Genomic DNA, 27,560 nt, shown 5'->3' on the forward strand with positions numbered 1-27,560 from the left:
TATGCCAGACTATTAAATCTATTAAAATCTTTTATCACGGATATGTAAATTGAATTATCAAATTTAAATTGTATGTTCTATTCCAACAAAGGTAGTTAGATATCGAACTATTTTTGGATCATTGATCAGCGGCATCAATTTAATAATTTTAGATGACCCCACAGATCGGATGATCGGACACAAGAATTAAGAATTAAATATGAAAATATCACCCTAATTGTGATCACATATCACAGCACGAGTATTTGTAAAAGCTTTGATCACTGATCAGTATTTGCAGATAAGAAAGTCAGCGAGTATTATTCAAGTTCTAAATTTACGAATTGTTAGTCTGCCATAGTCTCATTAATATTTATTTTAATTAGTACACAGCTTTTAGTTGTTAGTTGCTGATAAGGGACGGGGGATTCAAGTTCAGCTCAGAGTGTATAACAGATAGACATAAACAGCAGCAGCGATTGTTGATGAACTGAATTCGCAACTCGGCCAATCAATTGCCAATCTAAAAGCCAATCTAACGCGGTCACAGTTGATAGATAGATATAGACGTATGTATGTAGTACAGAGCGAGAGAGCGCTGTTGCTGTTGCTAAGCTGAGAGGCAGAGTACGCGCTTCCAAAGTGCCAAACATATGCAGTACCTGCTGTTGATACGGTGGTTGTTGTTGTTGTTGTTGGTGATAGTTTGGATATGCTTGTGGATTGGCACCACCCGCCCTGAAATCGGTGTGAGCCTTGGGCAGAGGGGCACCAATATGTTTCCAACCGCCGCCTACATTATCCACAGCATGAGTTGGCTGAGGTGGTTCTGGTTGTAGTGGTTGTTGTTGCTGTTGCTGGGGTGCATAGCTCGGCTGATATTGCGGCTGCTGCTGCTGATGCTGCTGGTATGGCTGATTCACAGGCTCCCTTGATGGTTGTCTATTGTACTGGGCCTGTGTATACTGTATGGGTTGTTGATTTGGATTATTAGCTTGGACTGGGGCTTGATATTGTTGTGGTTGCTGTGGTTGTTGTGGTTGTTGTGGTAGTTGTTGTGGTGCTTGACCATAACCATTTGAAGGATAGTTAGTGCTTGGTTGACCATAAACATTGTTTGTGGATTGATAGTTTGGTTGTTGCTGTATGGGATTTGGTCGAGCTTGAACATTGTTATAGATGGGGCCCTGTAAATGGGTGTGAAGTGGTAAGGGTTATGTGAAAGTGTCTGTATGTACAAATGTATGTTTGTTTGTTCGTTTGTTACACATATATATTGAGGTACTATGTACAGCATGTAGCGGTATAACATATATTTACACTTTATACACTTACTTAGCTATATGCACAAAAATCAAATTGAGTTTTAAGTTCACTAAATTCTTATATAGTATTTATAAATACATGTATCGGAAAGAAATTTCGCGACATTTTCGAATTACCTGTGCTGGCGCAGCTTGAGGTTGTTGAGCGGTTGCTGCTGGCTGCTGTTGTTGTTGTTGTTGTTGTTGCAGTGGTTGTTGTTGGGGGTAGTAGCCACCAACTCCGGGCGCTGGACTTTGCGCCTGTGGCTGCGGCGTAAATTCGCGTACAATACGCTCCTCTGACGCTGGTGGCCAGGCAACACGCTTATAACCTGTCAGGTGAATTAAATAACATCATTAGCATATTATTGTTCTTGTACGAGTAGTTGTTGTTGTAGACCACGTCAAACATTGGCAAAAAACATTCAACAAAATGCAAATGCAACACGCGCGCCTTCGTGGGCGTTACTTTGGCCTTCAAAACCCACATACATACACATAGGAATAAAGAGGCCAACAAAAATAATTAAGACACAGAGAGGTTGGTATGATAAGTACACGTACTATTTAGGTAGGTGACCTCATAAAGTACACTCAGCGAAAAGTGGGAGAATAATTAGAGGAGAAATTTCAACCGAAATTTGACCTGGCTATAAAGCATTATACTATTGTCAACTCAGTTAAATAACGATTTTTCAGAAGGTTATAGGAACCAAAACTGGGCAAACGACTTCAAAAGAAGCTGTTACATTCCGGTGAAGAAGAAAATCTTCCTGCATCCGCTCTGTCAGATACTTATCTTGCAACTTTATTTATACGTCCTATGTCAAGGTTGGCTAAATTCTTGACTTCACTTTGAAGAGCTTTCTTCTATTGAATACTCTTTACTTATCAGAGATTATATGTATTACAAGTCAATATAGATTGAATTTGACCTTAAAGATAAATAATTTCACAGCTTTTTACCCAAAGAGAGAGAGAGAGAGAGAGAGAGAGAGTAAAAAAAAGCAGCTAAAGTTTTGCCAATTCTTTTAAATATGTGGTTTATAATTATCTGAAAATAAAACTAACTAACAAATCTTCATACGGAATACTAATAACATTTAAATTTAGTCTTAATTTAAGCTTCAATATTTTTTATTACTGCTTTAAGTTTTGAAATATGTGGTTTATCTTCATACTTCTCTTCATACTAATCATGATATTTCTATGTAAATTTTGGCAATATAAATATATAATTAAAATATTACTTCAGTGAAAGGCAAAAATAAGTGTGCATTTATTGAAGAATGCGAAAGCATTCATTTTAATTTAAGTCCTTCCACCAATTAAAGAATTCAATTGAGTTGCCCATCACGAGTATTTATCGAGCAGCCCCTGTACATTTGCACGTATTATTGCGAGACAAACAATTTGAAAATGATTTAAGCCAATTAAAAATGCACAATATACACAATATGTGTCGGCTATTTATTAAGCAGACACTCTTCGCCTCCACTCTCCCACTCCTTCCCCGTTATACGGGCCAAGTGGCAAGTGTACATGTAGAGTGAGGAGCGAGCGTTATTTCGATTTGCAAATCATACGCTGGTCATACACTGTCATTGTGTCTAAAATTAGAAGACGAATCAAATTTAAAATCAAAAAAGAATCTGCAGCGACAACATCATCGGCAGTGACAGAGAAGACGAGACCAAAGATTTTAACAACTATGTTACTCATACGCTCTGTGTGCACAAAACTTTGTGTGTGGGTGGCATGAGTGTTGCTTCGGCTGCTGCTTCATGTTGCCCGCAGATGTTGCCAACCGATGTTGCCCACAGATGTTGTGTACAGACTTTGCATCTTGCACTTGTTGGCCACATTTGTTGCTATGTCTTGTGATTTGAATATTGTGTTTCTTTGTTTTTGCTCTTTACCCTCCAAATTTTTATAATTTTCGTTAATGACTTTCCACTGTGCACCCATTTTTTAATATTATTATTATTTTATTTTTATAAATTGTTTTTATGTGCGTGTGTGTTTGTTTTTGGTCTATAAATTTGTTTTCTATACGAGTAGCTCTGTAGCTGCGGGCTATTTATGATGGTGGTGCGCGTGAAAATAAGATTCGTTGAAAAAAAAACACAAAAATATGCTTCTAGTTTTTGTTGTTGCTTCCAAATATATGTACGATGGTTTAATAAAAAATCAAATCGTTTGCTTTGCAGCAATTTATATTTCGAAATTTCGAATTTCTTTGCTTGCTGGCGCCGCACAAAACGTTATATAACGCGTTTTAATTAATTAAATTGATTGACTTTTTGGGGCCAGGTAGTTTTCATTCAAAATGAATAATTTCGTTGCCTAAATTTTTTTAAACGTAATATCAATTTTTTTTTGCAATTTTTTGTTGGTTTTTTCTCTTCTGTTGTGTTGTGCGCGCGTTTCGTTTTGTTTTTTATTTTTATTTTATTCGAATTGATCGTTGACAAAAATTTTGTGGTATAAACTTTTCTCTAATTGTATATTTAAATCGTTTTGCGCGTTGCCGCGCGATATGTTTTTGCTTTCGTTGTATGCTACTAAGTGAAAAGCTCGGAAAATGCAGAAGGAAATTATTGTGTGTGCTGCTAAATTTGAGCCACATACGTATACATGATATTTTCATTCATGTGGGTGTATATGTGTGTGTGTGTGTGCCTATGTTGAGCAACAAATTCGCATGTATATATGTATGTGTATGTGTGTGTGTATTACTTGTACTATATCCACTCACAACAACAATTGAAATTCACATTCGAATTCAATTTGTTGCTAATGATGCTCAACCGTTAGGGCGCTGTCGGTTGCATTGTTTACACCTTCGATTTTGATTTGTGCGGCACGGCACCTTGAAATCTGTATCTGTATGTCTATATATCTAAATGTTTGTTACCGTTTTGGTCTGCCAGCAGCGCTCAAGGTGTGCGCTGTCTGCTCTCTATATATATGTGTATTAGCATATACCTATAGCTGTGAATATATTTTTGCAAAAAAAAAAAATAAAATAAAATAAAATGGGTAAGAATATATCGCAAAAGAAGCAAATCCCACAAAATATCTGGCATATTTGCGCAGGCAAGCGCTGATTAAAAATGATTTAAAAATAAATTGCTTAGCAATGCTGATTTTTCTTCGACTTCTACTTATTCACAGATTCCCGATTTATTAAGTACCATGCAAATATAAGTACATACATGTATGATTGTGGTAACTAAAATGAATGGGCGGCCCATGATGTCAACATTTGTCATCCCGACTGCCAAGTCATAGCCAAGCCATATAATAATGGCTTACAGTGGTACATACATAGCTCTACAAGTATGAATGAACTGCAGAGAGCTTGAGAAATTTTACAAAAACAACTTTAAGGGTCTCTTAAAGGGATTTGAAATGCCTTTATCTATTTGATTTGTTGATTTAAATAGATAAGTTATGAAGCATTTATAAAGCGTTGCTTTGAAAGGAATTACTCAATCAATTTCATTGAGTTTGTATTTAAATTTGAAATCTTTCCGTTTATTGTTTTTCGTTTTATGGATGGCACAAATTATTTTAATCATCGCGCAAGCTATAAAAATATTTCTTTTCTGACTTTTTGCAAATGATTTTGCCTGTTAGATGTCAAGTTTTGTTGAATTTCTGGGCGTTTCTCAATTTGATTTTCCTAATGATTCAACATGTTACCAGCCTAGTCCAGTTTTTATCATAATTTTCGAAATGATTTGGAGTGTATTAACGATTTGGTTTCCAAATTACATTTATGAGCTCAATATTCATTTTATTTATTAATTATTTTTCAATTATTTCCCTAATATTATTGAATTAAAGGTGAAACATTTCCTGGATTGGAAACAACGAAAACATGTACTCGAATCTGGACATTTAGTGAACCTTTTTGTAATATTTCAGCTGGGGAGTAGAGGATGGAAATATCATAGCATATGTAGAGGATAACATACTTGTTTTGGAGATATCTATATCTTCCCTTTATAATTCATATGAGAAACTTTGCAATTCTGCATATGCTTATGTATTCACTTATGAATAGTTTAAGATCGTTCCAATAATTTGCTTTAAATGTGGAAGAATTAATATTAAAAAATTCTTGATACTTTGGTAATTAAAAATGTATCGGATTACTCAAACAAAGTACGCGGGTGGATATATCCATAATTTAAGTCTAATCAGAGACTACACTTTCAAGCTAACATTCTGTGGAAAGATATGCCAGACAAAAACTTTCCAAGCACTGACATTCTAGGACTGCGAGCATCTTAGCTTATATCTCTTCACAAGTCTAAGCAATAAATTAAAGGGTGCTAGATTAAAAAGTAATGATTTGATAACTTTGTAAGCAAGTACATAAGTACTCCTAAAAGCTTAATTGCTATAAAATATAATTGAAATTTCGATTAAGATTATTTTCTTTTCCCATAAGCCTTTAGTTTTCATTTATATAAAAAAAATGTTTTCTTTCTTTTTAAAATAATAATAAATAAGTTTCTCTTTTAAAATACAAAATAAATAATGGTTATGAGAAGATTATGATACTTTTCCCTTCTTCTAGTCGTTAAAAAGGAATTCAAATCAACTTTTGAAAATAAAATAAAAATTAATAATAATGATAATAAGGCTCAGAATTTAAAATATTCCTACAACGTAAAATATTTACACTATACTTTGGATTTCTATAGGATTTATTTTTATTTAGCTATAAATATAAAACGTAATTTAAGTTCCAGTTATTTGATGCAACCTGTTATTCGAAACAATCCATTTTCTCCCTTTCCCTAATTAAATAAACGTTTTTCCATTCTGTATAATATTGTAAATAAATTATTTGCTTTAAATAAATATAGTATATAATGGTTAAATCATGTTTAGCTTCACAGTTATTTAAATTCGCTTTGATCTATTTATATTTGCAGCATTCGCTAATGAGAGTCTTCACTGTACTTAATAATGCATGTACATTGCATGTTTGTAACAATGTAGAAAAATTTAAACGCCTGTCAGTTGTTCGGGCAAGTAAAAGAGATTTGTTTTGAACGTATGTTCACAGGTGTAGCGCAAAATTTGGCTCATTAAAATGATTAGTTCACATTTTACAGATGAAAATACAAACATATTTAAACGTATATACATATATAAATATATATGTACAAGTATATATATTTGGATGATGGGGCGCAACAAGTGACATTGAAAACGCTTGTTAAACACACCAAAAAATTAGCTGCGACAAGTTGCAGACAATTATCGCGATTTTGTCGGCCACAGCCAGCAGAGGGAGGTCGAGGTGGCGGTGGAGGTGGAGGTGGCGACAGGGGCGGAGGAGAAGTGCGACATGGACATGAATATGGGAGAGTGTGGACGCACCTTCAATGCCTGCATAGGGACGTGGCGAAACATTGTCAAATGAGCGCTGCACATTAATGCTGAAGTCGCGCGCCAACTGTTGTTGATCCTCTTGGGCCAGCGTATTGAATTGTTGCTGTGTCATGTTGCTGCAGCATGTTGCTAAGCTCGGCTGTAGGCCATGTTGCATGAGAAAATCAAATGGAGGCGGCTGCGAATTACAACGTGGTGTGCCCGCTCCAGTGGGAGTGGCGGCACTAGGACTAGCCGCCAGCATGGACGAGGATGTGGACATGCTGATCTGTAGCGGTTCAGTAGCGGTGTGCACCAATAAGCCTATATTATGGCCCTCTAGCTGTGGTACGTAACTAAATTTGGGCTCAGCCGGGACTGTTGGTGTGGGTGTGGTTGGCTTTGACTGCACAGCGTTTAGACCGAAGGGCGAACTGGCCCTTTGTGCCGTTTCAATCAGTGGTGCTGGATAGAGACGCGAGGGCAGTGGGCTGGGCGAGCGACTGCGCCGCCATTGCTGTTGCGGCTGCGGTTTCGTTGCGTCTTCGGGCTGCGCTTCTGGAAGTGGAAGACTGTCCATTACGGGTGTGGGCACAATTTCCATGACGCTGCGCTGACGCGTTAATTTTTCGCTCTTCTCAGCAGTTGGCGTGGCATCGGCTTGCGCTTGTGTGTCCTCCCAGGATATTTGACGGGATACATACGGACTGGGTATCTCATAGGTGGCTTTGTAGGTCTCCAGCTGTTCGTTGTGCAGATTATCGAAGCGCCATTGATCCGCTTGGGTGAGCTTGCCCCAACTGCGTGGTGATGCGCGCAACTCGCCACAAACTGCACAGAAATTGGCGTTGGTGTTAAGGTCTTCCTTATGGTCCTGGCAGGTCTGGTTCACCTTTTTCTCCAGCTGCTCTGATTCCTGTTTCTCTAGCTGCTTTTCCAGATTCTCTTTCTCCAGTTGGTCCTTCACTTGCTCCTGCTTCTCTTCTACCTGTTCCCTCTCTAGCCTCTTCTTCTCCAACTGTTGCTTTTCTAGACGCTCCTTCTCCTCTTTCTGCTTTTCCTGCTCCATTGTGGCAATTTTCGATTCGTGCAACTCCACCTTTTGCTTGTCCTTGTCCGTCACTGCACTCGCATTTTGTGTCACGACCTTCATGAGTGCATCCTCCTCCTTCTTCCCCGGCAGACTCTTCTTCGACTCGTCAGCTGCGACTTTGCGTCCGGCAAGTTGCTCGTAGTTGGCAATTACATCCGCCACATGTTTGAAGTCTGCGCTGGGCTCACACCCGTCCATTTCAATTGTTGCTGCGTCCTTTGGCATTTCCGCTTCCTCCTCAATGATTACGTGCTGCGGTTGGGCGGCATATGGCGTCGATTTGTGAACTACGTGTAACACCAATGGCTCGTCAGGCTGGCGACGTCGCAGCTTGGGGGAGGGAGGCTGGGCCTGTTGGATGCTGTTGCTGCTGTCCAATGCGAGTGCAATATTGTGTAGGTCGGCCAAGGCACGCTCCACAATGGGTACGTTCTCCTCCAGCTGGTTGGGCGTTTGCTCCAACTCTGGTGCTGGCTCGACCAGTTTAGTGGTCGCTGCCCTGCAATAGATTTGACGGAGTATGGCCTGCAAAGGACTCTCGATGGCCAGAATGGGCGATTGGCGGGAGGTGAACATATCCCACATATTATTGTTGTCAGCTGGCTTGGTTGATGGGGCCGTCACTGGTGGCGGTGGTGGTGGTGCTGTGGTTGTCTGAACCTCCTCCTTCAGCTCCTGCTCTTTATGGACGCTGCGTTTTAATGCTGTCTTTGCATTTTCCATGTAGGTGTCGATTTGTCTCAGATGCTCGGCTATGGACTGCTGTATGTGCGCATATTTGGCCTCCAGCTGGGCAATTTCCACGTGTGCCTCGTGCTCCGGACTGCCATAGTAACGGCCCTGGCGACGATTTAGTTGCTCCGCGTTGGTTGCGGGACTGCTTTTGACACGCATAAGCGTGACTGGCGGTGTTGGTGGCGGTGGCAAGGGTGGTGGCGTGGGTATGTTTGGCTGAGCTCTGCCTTTGGGCAGGCTCGGCTGTCGCTGCAGCTTAATGCCGCTAGTGGCACTCACGAAGGTCGCGGGCACATCTTTGGCATCCACTTTTGGCAACTCCTGTGGCATTGTGGCATCGACTGTGGTCGATGGAATCAGTGTTATGGCCGCTGGTATGTAGGCTACAGTCTGATCCTGTTGGTCCACCGATTTCAAATAGATGCAGGCGTCGTCGTAAATCTTCTGGGCACTTAGCTGAAGCTGATTTTGTGGCTGGCTAGGCTCGCCCGACTGCTCAACGGTGACTGGTATGATGCGCGTCGTTGTCTTTGCCGCCTTTGGGTCACTAGCTGTGTCCGCTAAAGGCAGCTGCTGCTGCTGCTTAAGTGCCACAGGCTTGTCAATTACCATTGCAGACTTTCTGCTGTCGTCGGCAGCTGGCGTCGGTGGCAGGGGCACATCTTCCAAGTCGATGACATGAGCACTGCCCTTGGTCTCGTCTTCGTTGTCGCCATCATTGGCCGTGTCGTAGCTAATTTTAATCTCTGTGGCCAGCTTGATGGAGCGACGCTGCACTTTGGCTTTGCCATTGCTACTGCCACCATTTGTGGTGTTGCGTGGCTTCGGCGGTGGCAGCTCTGTGGCTGCGACTGCACGCTTACGCGCTCTGCCTCGTTCCAGCGAATAGGCCTGTCGCTTGGGGCGATAGGGCGTGGCACTTAGCAGGGGAGGCGGACGCTTCTTAGCCAGCTGTTCGTAGTATTCACATTTTGGCGCCACCAGTCCAATGTCCACATCTGCCGCTTTTGTCTCGGGCGCGGAAAATCCCTTTGCCAAAGGCGTTTGATTGAACGGTGGCGGTATATTCTCATCCTCCTGCTCTGCGGGCTGCCTAGTTTTCTCCGGCGTAATGGACTTATGGGTGGCTCCTTCCCGTTGACGCTTCTCGCGCACCTGTCGAGCCGTGGGTTCGACAATTCGCGTGGGACTATTGAACTTCTCCCGCAGCGCATCAATACTGTGCTGCCTACAGAGCTTGGGATCAATGTGTGTGCCATGTTCCGCCTCCAAGGATGTGCCCTTTGGCTCTGAGTCGGCCGGTGGCCAACTGTGATCGCGTTTGTAGAGATGGCGGCGCGTGGCGAGACGATTAATGCGCAATACCGTGTCCCTATCTATTGTCACATCCTGCTGATGACTCAGATAATGTGTCTTGATCTGATCGAGCAACTGCTGATGCAGAGCATGGTGTGGTGGAGCGTTCGTTTGACGCTGTCGTGTGCGACTTGGTCGCGGAAAAAAGTCTTCTGCATGTCAAGGGATTATTTTGGGGAGATGTGTTTTGCAATTAAACCTATAATTTTTGTTGTCCTCTCATTAATTTAAACACTTATCTGAACGATCACACTGTGCGTTTCTTGTTGAATGTTTTTCTGTTTGAACATAGACAAGGTTTCTCTCTGTTTGAGTGTGTGTGTGTGTGTGTGTGTATACGTGTGTATTCTGGACGAGACACACATAAACATTTATGGCTGATATATATAAAACATTTGCCTCTACTCACCGCATTTCATTTGTTGTTCCTCCTCCTCGACGGCTCGCAAAACTGCCGAGTTGGCCAAGTTCAATGGCTTTGAAATTTGTTCGTCTACTTCGATCCTGCAACGTTAAAAACATGGAAATTATAATTTATGAATTAATTATCAAATGGAATGGCGATTATCTTAATTATTCAGAAGCGAAAATAACACAGCAATTTTTTAAATATTCAAAAATTTGTTTGGTATAAAATTTCTTCTTGTTTCGCAATGTTTATTTTGCTTGTGTGTATTAAGCCCATATAAAAAACGTATTTTAATAATGTTCTAAAAATAAATTTGCAAACACACACACACACACACACACAGCTACTCACTCGTATCTACTTATTTATGAAATTATATGCCGTAATATCTGTTGCGGCTGCTTTTGAACATCACAGTTTTCGAAGCACTACAGTTTGGGTATCTCAGCTGCAATATTTACATTCGACTGCTTATTGTTGGCAAGCAGTGCGCGCTACTGAAACCAACGCTTTGTATTTTTTTCGGTTTTACACACATCAGTTATTAGCCAATGTATAACGAACATGCCAATTTATTTAAAATAAAAATTAGTATGAATTTTGTATGACGACATTTTTTATATTTTGTAGCAGTTGTGTATGTAAATGCCAACGCAATTCTCTGTGCTCAAGTTTACGAAGCACTGGGTTTTAGTTGTCAATCATAGTTTATTTTTAGAAACGCACTGCTGCGCGTGCCCACAACTGCTTAAGTTAGCAATTTGACAAGATGAAGCAACAAGACCGTGTGGCCTAATGGATAAGGCGTCGGACTTCGGATCCGAAGATTGCAGGTTCGAGTCCTGTCACGGTCGAAAACTTCAAACTTTTTGAAAAATCATTTCGAATCATTTCATTTCGAAGTTTATTTTAAAATTGTTCAAGGGATGGGAGTGATGATCTGAAGCTACAAGAAAACTATAAAATATTTAGAATTGTCGTAAAGAGCAGGTTGCACAATAATAAGAAACAAATATGTACTGAGTACATTTTTGTAAATAAAAATGAAAAGAAGCGTTTCGAAAACTCGCCACGAAGAACAAAAAAGGTATTTGTATATCACGAAGCGGTAGCTGAATAAAACATATTTTTTACATACTTATGCAAATAATTGTGTTAGTAAGCAGGTGTTAATATTTTTTTAATGGGCACATATGTATGTGTGTGGGTGTGTGTGATGTATATGTAAATATGAATTTGATTGTCATAATAATGTGGTTTGCACTTGGTCGGCGCCTAATAAGGTGACCATGTGGCCTAATGGATAAGGCGTCGGACTTCGGATCCGAAGATTGCAGGTTCGAGTCCTGTCATGGTCGAGCAAGTAGAATTTTTTTTTAACTTACAAAAATATTTGGAAATGCGTTTAGATATCTGAAAATGTTATTTATATGAATGTTGGACAGTTTTGGAGTATTCTTAGAAATATGCATGTTTTTTAATTTTAAAATTATGGATGGCATTTAATGTGTCTCAGAATAAACTGAAAAAAACTTTGTTTCATAAAAGGAGGAAGGTCCGATAATGTAAAAAAAAAAAATAAATGAAATGAATTTGCTTATATAGTATATTTTAAAAGATATGTATTGAAAGTGATTTAAATTGAATAAATGAACTATTTTAAAGACGCCGGCTCATTAGTTGTGTTGGTAATTTTTCTAGTAGCCTTTAACCAGATTGAGTATGCACCTGTTGTTGTTGTGGTTAAAAATTAAATGTATCACCATTAGACAATATGGATTGTGTTTTTGACAACAACCGTGCCCCACGCGTACCATAAAGTGCGTGTGCTGCCCACTCGGACCTATCGGAAGCAATGCAGCGAACTCAGATGACTCGCAATGCTAATCGACTTTGACATGCACCCGCAGAAGGGATTTGATATAAAAGCTGTTACTTCGGGCACCCAATGCATCAAATCCTGTGCAGCGTGCAAACAAGCAACTTGCCACAAATTGTTTTACGGGATAATACGTACTCGTGCAAGACCATGATGCAGAAATCGTCGATGAGGCTGGCATTGCTGCTGGCACTAGTTACGATCTATGTCACGTTGTTGCCACACAATATCCTTACTGGGGCGGCACCCAGCAAGAGCAATCGATTACAAGTGTGCGGAACTGAACTGTCGGATGCCGTGAACTTATATTGCAAAGGAAGGTTTAACTCGCACAGAGTCTCGAAGCGAAGCAGCAGTTTGCGTGAGTAACTATTCTACAAACTCTCTGATTATATTAAAATATTATTTCTCCTAATAGCAATGTTTTGCCATTTAAGATATAAAGATGCGATGGGATAAAACATTTTTTTGATAATTCAAGACAATATAGAATCAATCATATGCCCATTTGAAATACGAGTTAATAGAGACATACACCTATTTCATTGCAGTCGACATATTTGATTATGTGGATCATCTGGATGAGGCAGAGGATGACATTGAAAATGGCAATGAGTTGACATTGCCCGACACAGAGAACGCCTGGTGGCAGCCCCCTAGTCGAAACTCGGTTGTTGGTACCCGGAGACGTGTGCGCGGACTGGCGGACGAGTGTTGCAAGAAGGCTTGCTCAATTAGCGAAATGAAACATTACTGTCTAAATTAGGTGTAGAGGAAGAGAACACACCCGAATACCCATTGGCCGACTGGACTCGCTCTGAAACATTACCTTAGACTTTGTTGTTATTTACATATATATTCGTATAGTATATATCTAAATGTAAATTCTGTATTGAAATTAACTATGCGTGCTGTTTATTAAAATCTATGCAAAATCACTTAATTGCGAATATGTCTTTTAATTTGAAATGATATTGGTAATACTAGAAGAATTCTTCCTCAAAAGATAATAGAGATGAAGGGGTATGACAAATTGTAAAACTCGAAAACCCTCCATAGGAACACAAGGATCTCGAAAAGTATAAGAGTTAGAACAACTAAACTTGGTATTGATCATTTTTGAAGCCTTAGCCCCGTTAAGTTTATGTTTTTCCAGAAACCAAATTTGCGTTTTTGCTCTATTCTGAAAATATAAATGACAGCCCTCGAGCACTCACAAAAAAAAAAAAAAAAAAAAAAAAATCATAGTACTTGTGAATATTTTCATATTTAATTCATTGTTCCAATTAATAAAACTAAGAACTATCAATTACATACTTAAATATGAATGATATTCAATTAAAATTTGAACTTAATTAAGTTTCAATATACATCCACTTCAAAAAACAAATAAACCAATTCATTATACTCGTATTCCACAATCAATTAGAATATTTTTCTAAGCTTTGATTTTAGGTTTGTCGTTGGTTTTAATATTAAGAAAAAATTTTACATTTTAATATTCTTTATACTTAATTGAAATATTTTCAAAAGTAAAATAGGGACAAAAGTTGACTAGAATTTCCAGATAATCCTCAATTTTATTGTTCAAGCAATATATTATTTTATAATGGCATCCTAATAAAAATGTTCTATTTTAAGAACTATATAAAATAATAATATGCGCATGTACGAAATAAATATTAGCATTCAAAACAATCAATACAGGAGTTTAGTAGAGTATTATGGATAATAAAAGTGGGGAAAATATTTTATAATTATACAAAATATGAAACCTTTGGCGTGAAAATGAAATCAATGCCACTATCAGTAGAGTTTTTAAAAAACCTTCAGTAAAAATATATTTTAATTAACTCTCAAAATAGTTTTCTGAATAAATATATTTGCTTTTGTGCTTTATTCTCAAAATTAAAATGGCAGCCTTATATATAGGACTCTTTCAAAATATCGACTAAAATAGTACAGATATGTTATAAAAAGTTTAAGGAATTTAGAATAAATGGAAAATTAATTAATTGAAATTTAATGACACACTTAGTCGAGAAGCCTTGAGGAGTGTACTGGAAAGAAACTGCGCGTATTTTTAGAGAAACACTCCCGATTTAGACTTCTAATAATGCCATTGCAAATACCGTTCGAATGTTTGTTGTTATTTTTGCATGATAGTTGAGCAAGCAAACTGCATAGAGAAACATACATACTCGTATTGGGTAGAGGAGAAAGTTGGGTCGAAAATATTGTAACTAAATTTAACTAGTATTCTAGTATGTTACAGGCAAAACAAAAAAGTAATACTTATTTACGCACATAATTCTAAAATGATAATATTGATACACAATCCAACAATAAAATATTTATAAAATATCATAATTTAAATTGAAATTTAATTACACCCACCTACCAATGAATTGATTAACTATTTTAAGCTGCGCGTCTGGCAATTTTTAATACGTGCTTTCATTTTTTGTTTAACCCCTGCGCATTTATTAGTTGGGTCGGCAATAAATTGGGGCATTTGTTCTTGTAGCCTCCAACCAGATAGCAGACTCTTCGAGTATTTTAGGCCTACTCCCCTGCATAAATTAAGTCTATCACTATTAGACAATATCGATTGTGTTCTTGGCAACACCGAATGCCACAAGTGCCACACGTGTAAAAGTGAAGTGCGTGTGTTGCCCACTCTGACCCATCGGAACCACACCAGTAAACCCAGATGACTCGCAATTTTAATCGACTTTGACAAGCACCCGCAATAGAAATTTGATATAAAAGCCGTTGCTTCGGGCACACAATGCATCAAATCCTGTGCAGCGTGTAAACAAGCAACTTGCCACCGGAGTCGAGTCATTGGCACAAATTGTTTTACGGGATAATACGTACTCGTACATGACCATGATGCAGAAATCGACGATGAGGCTGGCATTGCTCCTGGTTCTGGTGACGATCTATGTCACATTGTTGCCACACAATATTCTTACTGAAGCGGCACCCAGCAAACGCAACCGAATACAAATATGTGGAAATCAACTGTCGGACACGGTGACCATGATTTGCCGCGGAAGGTTTAACTCCCACAGACTCTTGAAGCGAACCAGCAATTTACGTGAGTAGCTATTCCACAAATTCTCTGATTATTAAGTTACGATGGAATTAACCATGTTTTTTGATAATTTAACAAATCGTATGCCCATTTGAAGTAAATAAATAAATAAAACTATTCTATTGCAGTCGACATATTTGATTATGTGGATCATCTGGATGAGGCAGAGGATGACATTGAAAGTGGCAATGAGTTGGCATTGCCGGACACAGAGAACGCCTGGTGGCAGCCCCATAGTCGTAACTCCCTTGTTGGTACCCGAAGACGTGTGCGCGGACTCGCGGACGAGTGTTGCAAGAAGGCTTGCTCAATTAGCGAAATGAAACATTACTGTCTAAATTAGGTGTAGAGGAAGAGAACACACCCGAATACCCATTGGCCGACTGGACTCGCTCTGAAACATTACCTTAGACTTTGTTGTTATTTATATATATATAGTATTTGTATAGTATATATCTAAATGTAAATTCTTTATTGAAATTAACTATGCGCGCTGTTTATTAAAATCTTTGCAAAAGCACCTGAATGGAAATATGTCTTTCAACTTGGTTGATGTTAGCAATACGAGAAGAATTCTTCTAGATATCCCCTTCATTACAGATAATGTACACTTGAACCGAAATAGTATGAAGGTGTTTTGAAATTTTGAAAAAACTAGATACTGAGATACCATAATAGTTTTTCAAAAAATTTCTGCCTGATCAGTTAATTGCACAAAGTCTGTCGTAATAGAGTTAATCATATCGAGCTTTAAAAAACCCTAAAAAATTTGACTACTCTACTGTCTTTTATTTTACATACCTTGACATTTTTCTTTAAAAAAAAATCCATCTCACAATATAGTATTTGCATACCCTGTACCCAAAAGGTAAAAAATCAATATGACAAGACGATCTGATAAACCCATGTACATATCTTTATTCGGCTGTACGATCAAGAGCTAGAAAACCCAAACTTGATAACCATATTTCCCTAAGCCCTAGACAGTTCACTTTTGTGTCTGCTTCCGATTACAAAATCTCTTATTTTGGGCTTGATAGAAAAAATGCAATTGCAGAAAGTTTTTATTACTAAAAGGTTTTCAAATAGTATTGATTGTAGCTTTATATATATGTCTACTAGCTTGACGTTCCAACTCTTTTACTTCAAGATTTAATTTCGAAATGATTTTAAACGACCTACAAAGACAGAACATTACAAAGTTCTTGTTGGTTTTTAAAAATACTTCCAACAGATCACATTGTTATATCATATCAGTGTTTGTGTAAACAACTTGTTTGCCTATGAGAATTATCTATCTCTAACAGAGTCCGTTTTTATGGGCATTAATCAGTTAAAGTGGAGGATAAATATTTGGCTGTGCCAAAGATAACGTGTCTTGGTTCTTTCCTCCTCCTGACGTTGTTAATTAAATGATTTAAACGGTGATTTGCTAATAGCAGTACAAATACGTCATTTTCAAAAGAGCCAACCGTGCGTGCCACAAAATCTCGGCAGCGCTTTGTCAAATTAATTAAAATACCCGAATGAGTCATGACGGTGGCGACTGCAGGTTGCAACAATTGGCGCTGCAATGGGAAAATAGTCTCAACAACTATACTTATTTGTTCGTGTTTTGTTGGCTCGAACGATTGCTTTGTGTTTGTTGACATTGCTGGTGTTGTTATCCTACTAATTGTTGTTGTTGTTGTTGCGGTTGCTGATCAGTGTGCGTATGAGTCAGCGACCAGCTCTATATACTACATATACTATATGTATACTTAGCTAGCTGACATATACGAGTATTTAGTTATATAAAATAAGGAGCTTAACGTACATTTTTAAGGGCGTTGTGTTTGTTGCTGTTGAGTGCAGTTAGACAGTCAGGCAGATAGAGGCTGTCTGCGCCGAAACGTTGTCAAAATTTTATTTGAATTAATTTATTTGATTAAATATAACACGCACACGCGCAAAGGCACCACTTTCTTGTTGTTTTTTTTTTTTTTTTTTTTTACTGAATGCAAGCCTGCAAGTTCTCTCGACACGATGTCTTTTAATTAAATTGTAAACTTTATCGCACTACGTTGCTTGCTAGATGTTGCTGCTGCTATTGCTGCTGATACTTTGCTGTTGCTGTTGCTGCTGCTGCTGCACACGTTTTGACGCACGCATAGACAACGAAAAACTGAAAGCTACTTAAAGTTTGCAACGACAACATCTATGGCGTCTGAGCATCATGGGGCTAGGCCGGTTTATTTAAACAACAACTGCAAATAACAATGCCAAGATAATGTTGTTGTTGCCTTTTCGGTAGTGGCGACAACATCAGCAACAGCTACAAATGCTTATACATACTTGTACATACATACACTCGTATATTAAAGTCTAGGCGAATAAAAGTGTTTTCTCGCTACTTAGGCAGCTTTCGTTAATTACGATTAAACGTCAGTGCTTTTAATTGTATCTCTATGTATGTGTGTGTGTGTGTGTGTGCGACAAATTGCCAGCAGTTGTCGCCGGCAGCGGCAGCAGCAGCAGCAGCAACAGCAACAACAGCTGCCGTTGCGCTGCAATGCACAAAGTGCGCTTCAAATTTGTTCTGCCCGCTGGCCACTGCCCACTGTCCATTGTCCACAGTCCGATGGTCGCCGCCACATCTCTCACTCATCTATTATATTAATGTCTTTTCATTGGCACGCCTTTGTGTGCACCTGTGCTCACCACCTAGAATATCTTAATATCTTTTTTTTTTCGTCTTTTTTTTTTTTTTTGCTCTTTGACTGCCACAGCACTAACATACTTTGGCCATCAGCGCCCAGCAGCTCCAAAACTATAACTCTGCAAAGGGTGTTATAAGCGAATGTCAAGGTTTTGCTACCCAAGAAAAAGGTGCATAGAAATGTCTTTTCGTTGGCGATACTGTCCGTCCCAGATGCCACAATTAGACCTATAAATCATTTGTAAACATATTAACAAAATATTTCATTATTATACATATTTTCTTCGACTTTTACAAACTAAGAATATCTCAATATTCTGCCTCTTTCACTGCCAAAGACTGTAAAGGGTGTTATTAACTCAAACTTTGTAACGCAAGAAGCTGTCCAAGAGTCTGTCCAAGTCTTGTCATAAGAATGTCATTTATTGGCAGAACTGTCTGTTGCTTATACACGTATATATGTCATTGCATTGTGTAGAATTTTTATATTTTCACAAAATATTGCATTGTGATATTTTCTTTGTTTCTGATTTTCATATTCGTAAATTGAACGCAAATATTTGTGCCATAGCATATCTGCGAAATATTCAAGCATATAACGAATACTGTAACAAATTGAAATTTTGAATTTGAAAATGACATTCAAGTTTATTCAAAAATCAAATTTCGAACGAATAATATTTGAGACATTAGATTATGAAGCCCTCACAAAAAATGTTTAGTTGAAAAAATTACAATTGTAAATCTCCACTCTTACATCTTTTCTAATTTTTAAAATAAAATTGTGTGCAATTTGTAAATTTAAAAGTTAATACGTTGCATTGAATATTTACATGTAAATTATTTTAGATAATTGCTCAGAAATTGCTATCTAGTTGTAAAGTTTTGTACTGTTATATTTCTGATAATTTAATTGCACTTGTAAATTGCTAAGCTGTAGAACATTACATATCGAAATAGCCCAAGCCCATTCTTTTTTCATAGAAAAGAAGCAATTTATGTTCCTTTTTGACACAGCTACTTTGTGCTTATGGCATGTTTTAGTTTCATGCATAATTTAAATTAGAATCAACAAACTAGCAATTATGGCCACCCAAAGGACATTTGCTAGAGCATGCAGTGTTCGTAGTTTCGGGGGTGGGGGTTTCTACATTTCTATTTTGGAATCGCTTATTGCCTTTCATCTTTCACGCAATGCTCATAAAAATTATGCACATTTAAAATGTAGGTACTTGGTATAATCATTTCAATTGACTTACCCCTCAGCACCGAAGGCCTTCAGTTCACGATTCAACGTTGCCTTCACGTTCTCCTGGGAATAGAGGCCCATGGGCGAGTTGAATTGCTTGTGCACCAGTTTGCGTTGCATGGCGGCCATTTTGTTTGCCTACGTTTGAGCTTCTCCTACCACTATTCTCTCTCTTTCTCCTTCTCTCACTGTGTTCTCTGCTGAGACTGATTGCCGGTCCTGGTTACGCTTGTGTTTGCCTTCTGCTGCTCCTGGTTGAGTTCACTTGACGGCTTGGCTTGCTGGCTGGCTGGCTTGTTGGCTTACTCGGTTGTGTCTTCAAAAGTTTTTTAAAATATAGTTGATTAAAAATATTTGAAAATTTGCCTTGTTTGCCTTTCAGCAAGTGTTCGTATGGGCCGCTTAACGTTTAATAAGTGCAGCTCTAAAAGTTTATATGTATTGTTGCCGTAGTTGCAGCTTTTGTTGTTGTTGCTTTTGTTGTTGTAATACAATTTCCCCCTATCTTCAAAGAAGATGTGATTTCCTTAATTTTAGTTTATTATTAGTCGTTAATCGTTGGTCGTCGTTCGTTCTGAAATGATAATGAATATAATTAGTAAGTATGTGTATGTTTGTGAGCAAAATTATATTTAATTGAAATATGGCATAGAATATGTTGTCGCAATGTTTATAAAATATATGTGCACACCAGCATATGTACACACGCGTATAAAATACAATAATACCATCTGATTGCAATGAAAGTCTCATGCACGACCAGTTTGTTTAACATAGTTCTGCATTAATGGAATTCTGTGGCACATTTTGTGTAGCTATAGGTTGGCATGGGATTTTCGAGGTTATCCATTCATAAAATCAATTTCATCGCATAACGAAAGATTTGTATAATAATGACAGCCTTGCTTGACTACAATACCAATTTGTCTGGCTTCGGCACAAATTTCACAAATTCAAATTGAACGGCCCGCAGCAACAATTTACATCTGCAGAGCTATTCAAAAACTGAATCAATTGGAAATATCTATGCAATTTAATTGAATTGTTTGTTGGGGACACTATTTTGTAATTTCTTATGCAAACCAAGGCCAATCCATAAAAGTCTGTTGAATTTTCTGCTTCATATCTAGTCTTGACATTAAACAGGCAGCCCTTACGGCCACACATCCAAGATTAATTATTCATGTTGACTTCCAGCTGCTGAATTATCATTTCAAGCATAAGCTGAGCAACAAATGTGTCCTTTCTAAGGCCATATTAAAGCAGCTGAACTCTGCGAGTCCGCTCCAGTATTGAGAGCGATAAGAAAAACTAAATATTTTTCAAGTTCAAATAATTTCAAAATTTTCGTACACATATTTCCTATATATAGTATTAAGAATAGGTAAAATATTCTACAAATTATCGATAAAAACGTGACGCAAATTGTCTGTGAAATGATCGACAAAAGCATATATTATACGTATATATATGAATTTTTATTATTAATAAAATGTATGCTTTCAAAAAGAGATTTTCTCGGCAGACACAATAAGCTGCAGCCATCTTTCAGCAGCAAACGAAATGTAATTACTGATTTAAAAAATATTATCAGCAAAGCTCAAAGAGCGAAAGTGAAAAACACAGAAAGCATTAATTAAATTAATCACATATACATGTTTAAAAATTAAATACGATACAATAAATGAATGCGAATGTATTGCAAGCTGCAACGAATGCGTCAATTTCCGTGTCCACATATTGTGTTTTAATGTGTAAATATATACATATGTATATAAATACATATATGTATGAATGTAGCTTTGCATATACATATGTATGTATGTATAAAACCCATTCTTTTTTATATCACTGGAAGTCAACACATTTGTGTCACAATATTTATATCATATTTTTTTCAGCTTCTTCTATGCCGAATCGTTCACAGTTCTGTATTTATAACAGAAATTTTCATTGTTTTTTGTTAATTATTATTTGGATGGCATAGGCGAGAAATTGCTTTATTCGATTGCACCTTGGCTTTAACTAACAGACACTCACTACTGTCACTTTTAAAATGGTATTTTAAACTAATTTGAGTAGCGCTCGAATGCTCGAATTGCCAATATGCCGAAATATTATTATTTGTATATGTTATATTTTTTCTGTTAAAAATAGATGCAAGAAACAAGAATAACAGCAACAACAATATTTCAAATTGAAATATGCTCATTTTTTCTATTCTAATATTTTCCACACGCACACACACACACCCACAGAGACACACGCACAACCACATCGCCGTCGCTCGCTTTTCACTTGATGACTTTTTTTCTACGACTCTCTCTCTATTTCTCTGTCTCTGTTTCTGGCTGGCTCGCTGGCTGGCTGGTTGGCTGGTTGGCTGGTTGGCTGGCTGGCTGCTTGCTCCTCACATGCACATTCCCGCCTTGTGTGTCACCTCAAATAAAATTAGCAACTGTGAGCAAATAACATTATACAGATTTGCGTCATTTCTGCTGTCGTTTGGTCAGAAAATCAACAGCAACAAAAACAAAAAACAAAAAAAAAAACGAGCAGTACATGAAGAATAATACGAAGAAGAAGCATGGCTGAGATGGCCACACTTGCTGAACATCATAATGTGGTTTGTGTGCCTTCTGTCGTTAGTGTACGAAGCGCCAAATGTTTAGAGCTCTAAAGAAAATTATGAAAAAATATGTGTTGTATTTATGACCAACAGCAGCAACAGCAGCGTCAGCAGCGGAGGACGAATGGAGGTGCAGAAACCATGCAAACATTTTCACCAACAAAACAAAGGCGAGAATTGCAAATAGAGACTTGCTAGGGCAGATTATTAGTAGTTCTAAGGAATTCGTGTGAGAACTGAAAAGAAAAAAATCCCTTCACAAATTACTTGAGTTATAAAATATTTTTGTTTTATTGAACATTTTCCTAAAATACGGTCACACATGCAAATTATTTGCATATATATTTATCGTATTTTTACAAGTAGGTTTCAAAAAGCAAGAATTGCATTGAAGATATTTGCATGAAATACAACATTCGATAGATGTGGTTGCAAATTGTTTACCTGTCTGAGCTTTTGCTTAACTCTTCTCCATTCTTCAGACTGTATGCTTTTAATTTTGTTATTCAGAAATATTTACAAACTAAAATTGTTTAGTTTGTGATCACAAAGGAATTTGCACCATTTAAAAACGGAGCTTGGAAATTAAGTGAGGTGAGGGGTAGGAACTTAAACAGTTACTCGTCAAACAAATTGCTCTTGAATAATTAAAAATGTAATCAAAGGTACTTTTGTTTTGTGAAACCTACACAAAAGCTACCTTGCAACAAAAGAGAAGAACTCGGAAGAGCTTTGAGGAAAACTTCTGCCTTGCAAATGCTGGCAGGGATATATTCATGAATGCTTAGCCAGTCATTTGAACATGTGTATGTAATTTTTTTGACCGCATTTCGTGCGTTTTAATTGAGTTGCAGTTGCAGTCGCATTCGCATTCCCACATGCCCAAATCCAAATGCCAGACTGCAGCTGTTCGAGAGTTAAAAATTATGAGTGCGCCCAAAAGAGCGCAACAATTTCTGCTACTTAGCAACGAAGCGCAAAAAATTAATCAACATTTAATAAATTATTCATGGCAAGTTATTAAAATTGCACACAAAAGGCACCAAGCAGCACTTGATGTTCCAATTAAATTTTTTACATACGAGCACACCTACGACTGTTGCTGCCCTGCTGTTTTGTGTGTATGTGTGTGTGTGTGTGTGTAGTTACGTGTGTGGAGGAGTGTGCAAGTATGAGTGATGGCTGAAGCGGTACTTAGTGCAGAGCAGAAAAAGAGCCGAACCGAGCTGAACCGAACCGACCACACCAGGCCAGGGCGTGCGTGTGGGCGGCCACATAGACAGTGCATATACAATTATACAGGTGTGCCTCTATATAATGGAAAATTAAATTGGAGTACTAATATCATACATATACATATATCTTTATCACTAAAATGTTTTTGAAGAAAACTTGAAAATAATAGTTTTCACTATTAATGTGTTTCTGAAAGATATTTATGTAGTTACATTGTGTTATTAAAGAGATTTTCAAACAAACTTGATACAAACTTTTAAATACTTTTAACATTTACTCTTTGTTTTTTCTAACAAAAAAATTGTTGTTTTATAAATCTTGTGCCTTTATCAACTTCATTGAAATATTTGAATTTTTAGTATTTCATCCCTTTTTGGTGTAAATGCATATTTGAAAATAAGAATAATTAAGAATAAGTCTAGTCGACCACCAGTGGCCTCTACTACTATTTTAAAATTGATAAATTTTAAAAATAATTGTTTCAATTAAATTTACAACACATTAGAAAGGTGGACAATGTACTAAATAGCAATTGATAATTAATTCAATGTTTTTAGTAACAATAATAACGGAGTATATTAATATTGCCAATTAATTTCATAAGCAAAAGTACCAAATTGATTCCGAAACTTTATGAATCGAATTTTAGGTACAAATTATAAGTCAATAATATCATGTTAATATACAAAATATTGAGCTAATATGTAAACTTGAGATTCCGAATTGTTCTCTAAATAGCTGTCCATTAGTTCTTTTACTTTGTCGTCTTTAATTAGGAGATTTTGGAAAATTCATTTAAGGTAAAAAATTGCACTTAGATATTCTAATGTTTTTCAAAACTTATAAAAACTTTGAAAGCTTAAATATGTATTATTTTGCAAATATTTGATTTTATTTGCTTTCTCTCATTTATGACAGCCCTATTGGTCATTAAATTAATAATTTTTATATTAAAGCGGGATTTTTAATCAGTTAATCAATTATCTGTCCCTATCGAAAATGCAACTAATTTTAAAGTTAATTATTTATTGAAGTGGTAAATGTGAAATTGACTTAGTCGGGATATATGTTGAAGAATTTATTTATCTTACAGATAGATTTTAGGTCATATAGCTTTATAGAGCGAGTTTCTTAAAAGCAAGTGAAAAACGTCCCTAAGTAGGAGCCGTCCTCACCTTGGAATTACCAGCTTTAAGATCGAATATTCTTGCAACTAAACGTATTTAAATTAATAAAAAAGTGTTAATTATAGCGTAGCTCGACTGCTTTTTAGTGCGGTTGTGCTTGAGAGTGCTGCAATAATATTTTTTGCGCTCATTTGTGTTGCGTTCCAAGCCACGCATAACACAATACAGTGCCGAAGAATACTATATATGTAGACAATGCATATGCATATATACCTTTAAACACGCGTTTGTATATAAATACATATATCCACATATATAGCTCCATACACGTGTGTATATACATAAGTAGGCACATATTGAAATCAGGTGCAAATATTGCTGGATTTTCGCCGAGGCCAAATAATTCACAAATCTACAAAATACATTTATATGTTCATACACATCTATGTATCTGATGCTGTGTATACTTGTATGTATGTATTTAAGCATGTATGTGCATGGTTTACGCTTGCCTTAATATTTGCCAGGCTGCCTATTTGGCTGCCCATTTGCTTTAATTATTAACAAACATCATTTGTTTTTAGTCGAATCGCTAAATATTTAATGAAATGTGTTTGTTTTGCGGAACTCGCAATAGTTTTTCCACTTGCTTGAGTAATTGAATTATGTATAGTATTTATATAGTTTTTTCTGCTTGAACATAAACACATACTAACTATACTATGCTATACTTGTACTTATATATATATTGCATATTTTTTGCTTACCGTCGTTCTCAATTTGGCGCTGCTTAATCCAAAAATAACGTCGCCAAATTGCTAAAGTTCGTCTTTAGAGCGTGTCGCCGTCGTTGTTGTCTCTGCTGCCACCGTGGTTGCCCGTTTTTCCGTATTTTTCTGGCGGCAAGTTTGTTATTTTTGGATTCCCCCTTAACCCCGCTGTGTTTTTTTCGTAGCACTTTTACCGCGAATTTTAACACTCTTTGCGTTAAGAGCTGCAAGTGCAGTTATGATGTCGACTAGCAACTGGCAGGAGAGGCAGACAGACAGACGTACAAACATACAGAAAGAAGCTTCGGGATACAGGCAGGGAACCCCCTTCACTTAATATACGGGTACATGCCACGTTCTTCCGCAGCCGTTACGGCCAACCGGCGTTTTGTAAGCGCACTATAAACGAACTGAACCCGCTGCTTTTGGTTGTGCTGCGAAAAACTTTACGCAATGATCACGCGTTTTTTTTTTTTGTTTCATTTTCAATTTTTATTTTTTATTTTTCGATTCTTGTTTTTGTTGGTTTTTCATTTCTACATTTTCACATCTTCAAATTGAAGAACAGAGCATGGCATGTGAGCATTACAGTGGCGGACATAAAAAGAGTACAATGCGTTGACATTACATAGATGGAAAGAAGTGGAAACAGTTGATCGAGTTTGAAATTATTGCCTTTAAATACGAGTCTACATTTTACATTCATAGTTTGCCTTTCTATTTCAATCCAATTAAAGTAGAAGAATATTGAAGATATGCTGGCTTGTTCTTCAATAGCTATTTATAAAATTTATTTCGACTTTTCTACGAGTAATAACTACGTTAGAATCGTGCCAACCTCATTCTTGCATACCCTGTACCCATCAATGGTAAAGCCATTTAACTAAAATAAACGTTCTTGTACCAGCTACATGATTCAGATTATTGTGAGGTAAGCTTCTAAATATTATGAAACATTGAACAAAACTTATAAATGCCATATTTTTTTAAGATATCTTCATAAACATATTAAGAGTGATTCTTACTGTGATCGTCACTATGACAGCTATAATATAAAATAATGGGGTTTTCTCAATTATCTATTCATTTTCATCGTTTTTATTAAACTTTCAACTGCTTAGATTTGGGCTTGCTTAGTGAAATATCCATTCGTAGGTGGGATGAAGTTGTCAAAGTTGACCGCAGTTGTATATATAATTTTCATATGGATGCATACTTTTAAAGTTTATCTTCATACTTTATTTAAATCGAAGCAGAAGTAGAAGTCAATAATTTATTCAATACCTTTGAACATAAGCATGTGTTAAGTCGTAAATGAGTTCAAAATTGGCAACCAACTAAATCATCAAGTCATAATACTTATGTATATAGTATGTACTCGTAAATGGTATAAGTTCATGTGTCACCTTAAGAAGCACGAATTGAATCATTAAGCAGATTACTCATAAAATATTTGCATATAAAATGCGAAAATTTCAACAATGATGATTAAACATCAATCACTTAATATTTGAACATTTTCAGATGTACAGATTCGAAGAAGGAAAATTAAGAACGTTCGGAAATCTTTGACATTGTGAATACATACAATTTTGAGAAAGTATAAATCAGCAGTAATTCGTAACAAATAATAAAAATAATTGGGATTTTGTTGTTTTATAAATTTATCATTTAAATGTCTGATAAGCTAATGTTTCTTATATTCTTAGTACTGTGCCATCATTATTTATTCGTTCATTTATTTGTAATTTCAACTATTATTAAATGGAACAGCAGCTTGGGGCAGCTTTTTGATTTGCTTTAAATATATTGAAAAGATTTACTTTACTTCACAAATCTTTGTCGATTGTCTGCCCGTCTAACAAAACTATATTTGTTAAATGTTGATTATTTTCTAAACACTTTCTTTGCCCGCTATCAGTAGAAATAAAACTAAGAAATATGTAATAATACATTTTTGAGGGCCATAGTTCACGGCGTCATATACATACATACTAAGTATATAGCAATATGAATTATTCTGCTGCCACATGATTGGTACGTTGGGAATTGGGTATTCAATCATAGTGAAAATTTCTATGCCATGCCTGTGGGGCAGTTGAAAAATTTTTTGAATGGCTGCGAAGCGTGCATTTTAAAATAATAAATGCTGCACCTGCAACTCTTGTATCGTCTGCCACTGTATGGATGCGATACAATTCTATACGTTCTCTATACAAACACCCCGATGGCAGCAGCAACAGCAACAGCAATAGCAACAGCAACAACAACAGTCGCAATACTCAAAGCAGTTTTGGCTGAATTCTCACATAAAAAAAGAATATACATATATACACATATAGGAGACTAAATAAAAAATTGTCGATGGACGAGACCCCATAGCATCGAGTCGAGTCGAGGCGAGGCGAGTCGCGTCGCGTCGGGTCAGTCAGAGTCAGAGTGAGTGAAAGATAGATAGAAAGCTAGATGTATAGATAGGTTTATAGCGATATACTCGCATGTATGGATGTTTGTAGGTTTTTAAACGCATATGCAGTTCTTATGAGCGACGGCCTCGTGTGGTTTGTTACAACACATTATAATGGTGCCTCGGTTTGCTGTC

General features: G+C 37.0%; 3 protein-coding genes and 2 non-coding genes across 7 annotated transcripts in view; 4 read left to right on the plus strand and 1 right to left on the minus strand.

Moving 5' to 3' along the window:
- LOC115623112 (putative uncharacterized protein DDB_G0271606) overlaps positions 1 to 25,337 on the minus strand; it is a 29,725-nt gene extending 4,388 nt beyond the window's left edge. Inside the window, exons 1-5 of one of the 3 annotated variants that reach the window (XM_030517319.1) lie at positions 24,956 to 25,337; positions 19,207 to 19,770; positions 10,271 to 10,365; positions 1,422 to 1,615; positions 642 to 1,166 (exon numbers count right to left, since the gene is read on the minus strand). In XM_030517319.1, the coding sequence (XP_030373179.1) occupies positions 642 to 1,166; positions 1,422 to 1,615; positions 10,271 to 10,365; positions 19,207 to 19,325 (933 nt within the window). In that variant the 5' untranslated portion in view covers positions 19,326 to 19,770; positions 24,956 to 25,337. Of the gene's footprint in view, positions 1 to 641; positions 1,167 to 1,421; positions 1,616 to 3,202; positions 3,834 to 10,270; positions 10,366 to 17,065; positions 17,241 to 19,206; positions 19,771 to 24,955 lie in introns of those variants that run through there. The other 2 variants (XM_030517320.1, XM_030517321.1) reach the window with 2 other exon arrangements.
- Positions 11,052 to 11,124, plus strand: Trnar-ucg. The gene has a single exon. It is a non-coding gene; the product is annotated as a tRNA-Arg (tRNA).
- On the plus strand, positions 11,556 to 11,628 carry Trnar-ucg. The gene has a single exon. It is a non-coding gene; the product is annotated as a tRNA-Arg (tRNA).
- Positions 12,274 to 12,915, plus strand: LOC115623114 (probable insulin-like peptide 5). Its single transcript, XM_030517323.1, has 2 exons — positions 12,274 to 12,510; positions 12,701 to 12,915. The coding sequence occupies exons 1-2, from the start codon at positions 12,300 to 12,302 to the stop codon at positions 12,913 to 12,915; spliced, it is 426 nt and encodes a 141-aa protein (XP_030373183.1). The 5' UTR covers positions 12,274 to 12,299.
- LOC115623113 (probable insulin-like peptide 5) lies at positions 14,976 to 15,751 on the plus strand. Its single transcript, XM_030517322.1, has 2 exons — positions 14,976 to 15,252; positions 15,378 to 15,751. The coding sequence occupies exons 1-2, from the start codon at positions 15,036 to 15,038 to the stop codon at positions 15,590 to 15,592; spliced, it is 432 nt and encodes a 143-aa protein (XP_030373182.1). The 5' UTR covers positions 14,976 to 15,035; the 3' UTR covers positions 15,593 to 15,751.
- Positions 25,338 to 27,560: the final 2,223 nt, after the last annotated feature.

Source organism: Scaptodrosophila lebanonensis, unplaced genomic scaffold (assembly GCF_003285725.1).
Source record: "Scaptodrosophila lebanonensis strain 11010-0011.00,11010-0021.00 unplaced genomic scaffold, SlebRS2 tig00000043-arrow-pilon, whole genome shotgun sequence".
NCBI lineage: Eukaryota > Metazoa > Arthropoda > Insecta > Diptera > Drosophilidae > Scaptodrosophila > Scaptodrosophila lebanonensis.